Source organism: Alligator mississippiensis, chromosome 1 (genome assembly GCF_030867095.1).
Source record: "Alligator mississippiensis isolate rAllMis1 chromosome 1, rAllMis1, whole genome shotgun sequence".
In the NCBI taxonomy this organism is placed as follows: Eukaryota; Metazoa; Chordata; order Crocodylia; family Alligatoridae; genus Alligator; species Alligator mississippiensis.
Window position 1 is genome coordinate 160,777,575 of NC_081824.1, and position 6,794 is coordinate 160,784,368.

General features: G+C 45.1%; 1 protein-coding gene across 2 annotated transcripts in view; it reads left to right on the forward strand.

Moving 5' to 3' along the window:
* Positions 1-4,472, forward strand: part of EFCAB2 (EF-hand calcium binding domain 2) — a 52,838-nt gene extending 48,366 nt beyond the window's left edge. For both annotated transcript variants that reach the window (XM_019500638.2, XM_006273130.4), the window contains one exon: positions 4,226-4,472. In XM_019500638.2, the coding sequence (XP_019356183.1) occupies positions 4,226-4,341 (116 nt within the window). In that variant the 3' untranslated portion in view covers positions 4,342-4,472. The remainder of the gene's footprint in view (positions 1-4,225) is intronic.
* The last annotated feature ends 2,322 nt before the right edge of the window (positions 4,473-6,794 follow it).

The following is a 6,794-nucleotide window of genomic DNA, read 5'->3' on the forward strand; positions in this document are numbered from 1 at the left end:
TAGACACTTCTTGTTCTGGTTCAGGGATTTATACACAGTGAGTGGAGGGTCAGCTTACCCTGGGCAGCCACTCCAGGGACAGGAAGTGGGCAGAGAATTAGCCCCTTCTGGAGGCTTCTGGCCAGATTTGACCAGCCTGGTGACTAACTAAAGCAGGGGTTGGCAACGTTTTTGGCTGGAGTGCCAAAAGCACTGCAACATCTACCTATGCCTTGGCATGGCATGCCGGAGGGGAGGGAGCCGTGAGGGGCCTGATCCTTGTTGCTGGCAGCAGCTGTATGCATGGCTCTGGGTGGACGGTGGGGGAGCCCCTTCCTCACCATGCGCTGCAAGGCACATGTGCACGTGCTGCTGCCATGGAGCTGGTGCTGGGCCTTCAGAGTTTGGCACAGCTGTTTGCAGCCAGCCCACTGCCTGCTGCAGCTGCCCAAAGCTTGTGGCAGGCAGCCAGGAGGCTGCAAAAAGCTGCGCCAGGCTCCTCAGCCCTGGTACAGACTCCGTGGTGTTGGCTGCATGTGTGCCTCTGGGTGCACAGCCGGAAAGAGGTCTGGGCCAGCATAACCCTGGTCCTTCCCCTGCTGTCCATCCCAAGATGCACGTGCAGCTGCTGCCACCACAAAGCCAGCTTGGGGAACCCAGTGCAGCAGTTTGCAGCTTCCCGGTTGCCTACCACAGCCAGGCTAGGCTCTGGGCAGCTGCAGCAAGTGGCAGGCATGCTACAAACAGCTGCACTGGACTCCGCAGCAGCCGGCACTGGCTCTGTGGCAGCAGCAGCTGCACATGTGCTTCCAGATGGACAGCAAGGTGGGGCCTCAGGTCCCCTTCGTGGCCATGTGCTGGAGCCATATATGCAATCACGACAGCCACAGAGCCAGTTCTAGGGCTGTGGAGCACAGTGCAGCTGTTTGTACCTCCTAGGTGCAGCTGGGAGGGAGATAAAGACAAGAGTTACAGAGCTGCAAGAAGCCGTCTGGGGCAAGCTGCCTTGTCATAAGGTACAGGAGCATTTCTTCATGTAGGTAGCTTAATAATGTAGAAGGGAAGCTGAACAGATTGCAGCAGATGAGAGCAGGCTGATCAGTGGCTAAGAGGAAACCAGTGTTGCCAAGTCTTACAAGAAAAAAGAGTGGCACTGCCTTTAAAAACAATCCCAACCCATTTCAAGCCCAAAACAACCTCCTAACCCAACTGGGGGCTACAGGGAATTTTGGGGTGGCTATAGCCAAGTTTGTAGGAGAATGGGCAGTCCCCAAACACTTCAGCAGCAGCATGACTGACCAGTACTGTGCCCTGGCTGCTAGTGGCCTACCTACCCTCAGGTCACAGTTGCCTGCATGAGCATAGCGGCTTGATTGTAAGTGGCAATTTTCTCAGGGCTCAGTAGGCTTCTTAACAAAAGAGAGGGTTCTCTGTTTAGCTTTTGCCTTCTGAGTCCTTGTTCTTAGTTTCCCAGTCTGTGGATCCTATCTGCTTTTTCCTAGTGTCCTAGGTCCTGCTTGCTGGTTCCTGGTTTCCTGTTCCCTGAGTCCTGCTTGTTGGCCTTCTGGCTTCCTATTGGTTCTTGGTTGCTGACTGTTTATTCCAAACTGGCTCCTTGACCCCTTCTGCTTCCAGATTCTTGGCCTCTGACAGCTGGCTCCTGGCTTATCTTGGTGATCACCCTTATCTTGCTCCCATATAGCTATAACTGCCTATTCTGGTCCCCCTGGGTATTGACTCTGATCTGGCTTCCTGCTTCCTGTTTCTGACTCCTGGCTTGTGATTCTGCCTGTGTCCTATTCCCATACAGATCACTGCCTCCTGACCCTCCTCCTCTCCTGACTCTTGTTAGACCCTTACTCTCATGATCTTGTGTTTTCCTAATCCTCTGGGTTTTGACCCTCTGTGGTCAAGCCCCAAGGCTAGGGACAGACATCACACATTAACCAGTTTAAGTAATCAGAAACTGGTTTAAACCTGTAGCAGGACAGATGTTCAGTGTACATAAACCAATTTGAAAATGGCTGAAACTGGTTTGAGATAAACCTGGTTGAATGAAGTATCAGACTTAACTGATTTGGCTCAAACCAGTTTATGCAATGTCTGCCCCAGACCCCTTGCTGGTTTAAGATAAACCAGACTCCCAGCATCCCAGCATGCTCTCTGGGCTGGGTGGGGCTCTCTGCTCTACAGCAAGGCTGGCCTCTCCGCTCTGCTCCATGGCTGGAGCTCTGGCAGAGACTGCAGGCTGCCCCCCACTTCCTCCTCACCACTCCCTGCTAAGTAGGAATTCCCCCTCCCCTCTGTTCCCTCACTGGAGCTCTAGCAGAGACTGCCAGTATCTGCCTGGCTTCTCCCTACTAAGCAAGGATTATTCTCCCTTTCCCTCTGCTTTACACCTCTCAACATTAGCTAACAGACCACATGCTGGCTACAGTCCGTGCTGTGGGAGACAACAAAGGGAGACAGGCTCTTTGGAGTTAATCAACAGGTAGCTGGTAATGTCCTTCCTTGGAAAAGCTGTTTAAAAAGACCTTGAACTAATGAAGAGAGGCTTTGTTTTCTTAATGGGTTGATGGACATTGAGTTAGGGATGATAAACATTCCCTGCTGGGTTGCTCAGGAGTTGGGGAACATCAGAGCATCCTGCCAGGGCCTGGCCACAGCCCGCCTCAGCTCAGCACCATAGAAGGGAAGGGAGGGCTGCTCTAGTGCCCTCCGGGTTCTAGGTTGAGCCAGTGCAGGCATGTGCCTGATTTTTTTCATTCCAGAGGGGATGTCTGTGCAGTTACAAACCGGTTCGGCCTAGCCAGGTTAGACTAACCTGCACAGATTGAATCAATTCCACCTCAGGCTTTTTGAATGTCTGTCCCTAGCCCAAATGCCTACATCCCAGTTGTACTCCTGACAGTGTGGCTTTGAAAGGTTCTCCAACCAGACTTGGCATTATCACAGAATAGGAAATACGTTGCAGACCTAGGAAGTAGGTGGGTAGATTTGGTGTGTTGATTCCTTTCCTCCCTTGGAAGACAGTGCCGCTGTGCTAGTGTCGTCGTCCGTCCGCCCCCCGCCCCAAGTGACTCTTCTTCACAGAAGAGATTAGTTTACTTAGAGCTCAGATCTTGAGGATATGCTTAGTCTCTTTCAGCATCCCTGCTCTGTGGAATATATTAGCCTTGATGCCATTTATGATGGACTTTCAAGTTCACCTGGACATCTTTTGAGAAGAGGGACCATTATCTTCTAGTGATTCAGCTTTCCCTCACACTCTACTGAGTACTTCTATCCCATAAGTGTGACAGTGCAGAGACAAGAGTCTTACATCTAAGTGGAGTAACTGCAAGCTCAAGTTCTTGCAGAGTGCTGGAAAACAGGAGACATTCTTAACAGGACAATAGTAGAGAAAATGGCATATATAAATATAATAAAAATGACTTAGGTTTTAAGGTTTATCTGTGTCAGCATATCTGCAAGGAAACCTGGGAGAATGTCATATGCTTTCAAGTACAGCTAACATAGCTACTGCTGGGTGAAGATGTTTAACTCAGTGCTTCTCAAACTATCTGATGTGGCGGATCTGCAACTTTTTTTCCAGTGGGCCAGGGACCGGTGCCCGGTTCAGCTGGTGGCAGCAACTGCATGTAACAGCGCTACACAAATGTGCGACTGGCTGTTTCTCTTTCCTCACCTCGCACGACATGATGTCACCTGAAGTGTTGGAACGTATATTTCTTTCTTTCCTGGCAACTCACTGTGGACCGGCGAATATATTTCTTTCTTTCCTGGCAACTTGCTGTGGACCAGCGACTGGTGGCTCGCAGACCGGCACCAGTCCGCGGACCACCACTTTAAGAAGCACTGGTTTAACTTTAGTGTGTGATGCACTGTATGGATACAAACTCTCAGTAGGGAGAAAATAAAATGATTCTGCTAAAGTATCTGTCAGTAGCTGGGCAATGTGTTTATGCTGTTTAGGTGTTGAGATATAGTTCGGTGAGCAGTAAGTGTTTTGATTTTTTTTCAGGAAATGTCTCACCATTTTCTATCTCTAAATAGCTCTGGTATTAGCAACAGTGGTGGCTCTGGCATAGACTGCTCCAATAAACATGTCTCTATCCTTTCTTCACTTACAGCTCTACTGTTGTTACTCTGAATGCAACCAGTGCTAGTGCTAGTTTTGCTAGTGATATGTTGGAAGTAACACGCTGTATCAAAACAAACTGCTGACATTTCTCTTATCCTGCAGGTGAGCCTTTTACACAGGAAGAAATGGAAGAAATGCTGTCAGCTGCTATAGATCCAGAAACAAATAAAATTCGTTACAAAGACTACATTTCAATGATGGTAGTAGATGAAAATTAAGTGCTTTACACAGAGTTAAGGTTATGTTGGTGTAAATTTGAAGTTAGGGTGGATATACATTCTTTGGCATGACTCTTGAGGTCAAAATATGACCTAGTTATTGTAATCCAAATAAAATCTTCCTGAAAGTATTTCCTTGGGTCTTGTATTTTTTAAACACAAGGAAGGTTTTTAGACTGCCTGGGATAAAAGAGGATATCAAAAGGAATATTGTATAGGAGACGGAAAAGAGGAAAGACTGAAAACAGACATTATAGTGAAGCAAAACAATGTCAATATTTGGAGTCGGGGGCAATAAATGATTTTATAATTATACTTGAGAAAGTAAGGGGGAAATGAGACTGAAGTTTCAAGAGTCACTACTGAAATTCAAATTGCTACTAATAACATCTTAGAGGTGTAGGATTCTTCCACTTCCAGTAAACTAATGGACCTAGTATACACTCAACTCCCCGAGTGCCTCAGTCCAGTGCACTTCCCTAGCTTGTTCTCTTACATTATCAAAACGGGACCACAATTGCAGACTTTTTCTTGATCTTTCTTTTTTAAAGCAAAGTGAATCAATTTGGTATTATTCAATTTAAGGTTGTATTTTATGATCAGTTCTTCTATAATAGCCTCATCACTTACAAAACCAATTATAAAATAGCATCACTTCTTGTTGTTTCAGTGAGTGTTCAGTGAAGAAATCAGCAGTCCATTTGTGTCAGAAATATCTGGGGCCTACCCATTATTGGTAGCATTTGCTTTCCAGTCTATGTGGGGAGTTGAAATCTCCCATAGTGGCACACTTTGCTGTGGTGTTTACCTTTCTAATAACAATACAGAGTTCTCTAGGTAAATCTGACCTAAGGGTTTCTAGCAGACTTCCAGCCTTATCATAGGAGAATCTGTTTTAATATCTTTGTGCAAATCAGTTTTGACTCAGATTCTGTTTTATCCGTACCATCCATTCTTACTTCTTTACAGCCTGCCACATAGTTAACATATAATGCTAGCACTACTTTTACTTTTATTTCTGGTCCCTCCTGACCTGGTTTTCCTCTTCCCATATACTAAGACATCTCTTCCAACTTTCTGTTACCCATGCAGCCTTCCCTAAGCTTTCCTCCACCACTTCTTCAAATCTCTTCCTGGACTCCACAGTAGCTTCCATCTGCACTCCACTTCGGATCTTTTCTTACATGAGTTCCATTAAAAATCCTCTCACAGGTACTCCAATGAAAGTAATGTATGTACCATGGATTCTGTGTCCATTAATTTCTATTATCTCTCCAGTTCTCTGAATCTCCTGCACTGCTGCTTCATTCATCATCGCCATCTTCTCTTCCTTGTCCCCACGTTTAATAAAAGAAACAAACTGATTCTCTGTTTTCTGGACAATTCCTCCCTCCTGATGCTTGGCTTGTTAAGTCTTGATCAACCCTGTCCCCTTATTTAGATTAATCAGTTAACTATCTGTCAGTTGTGATCAAAGACAGGGAGCTCTCCTCCTGTTTTCAGCTACAAAGGCCTCTGCCCACCTCAAAACAGAGAACTCCAAATTATAAATTGCAGCCAAGCAAGCCAGCGGGCAACAAATGAATTCACTTACTTCAAGAAACAAGATCTGTGCCTTTCTCAGTAAGGATGATGCCTGTGCAAAGTCCCTTGTTCTCTGGTTCCTGGGCAGCCCACCTTTAAATTAGAAATTTTGGTCAGCTTTGAATGGAAAAATAAAAGTGAGAAACTCAGAAATCCTTGTTTAAAAATAAGGAAATTATGGAAGAAGAGTTGGAAGAGACCATTGTGAGTAAATGTCATGCAGTTACATTGTTTTACTATTAACTCTATTAATTATTTATCAGCAAAGTACTTAGTTTTGTATGCAATATGTAAAGAAATCAATAGTCTCTATTCTGGGAAGCTTGCAAAATAAATATTTTTCATTCAGATTCTGGCTTTCACCCAAAGATCTCAGAGCTTTTCACATGTTAACTCCATGGACCTCAACATATACTTGTGCTGTATACACCGTTCTACAGCTGGGGAAAACTGAAGCGCAGATATGTTCAGTGATGTTACATATTGGCAGACCTGAGAACAGAGCATACGTTTCCTGATTCCTGGGACCTTATTTTAATTGTTTGACTTTCTCCTTTCTAAAGTTATTACACACACAAAGCATATTTAATTACAAAGCAAAGAGACTTTCTATCCAGGTCTGATTTGAACACGATGATACAAGTTGTATGATTTATCTATCAAAATCTACTGTGCCCTCTGGGCACATTGTCTATCTTTTTGTTCTGTTTGTACAATGCCTTGCTCAATGCTGTTTTTAATGACACTGTCCTAAGTATCCCATATTCCTTGCTACTGTGGGAGTGTTTGACTGCTGTGTCAATAATTACCAAAAATAAAAAACAACCTATAATCATTATGGATATATTCTGGGTTTTTTTTTCTGTTTT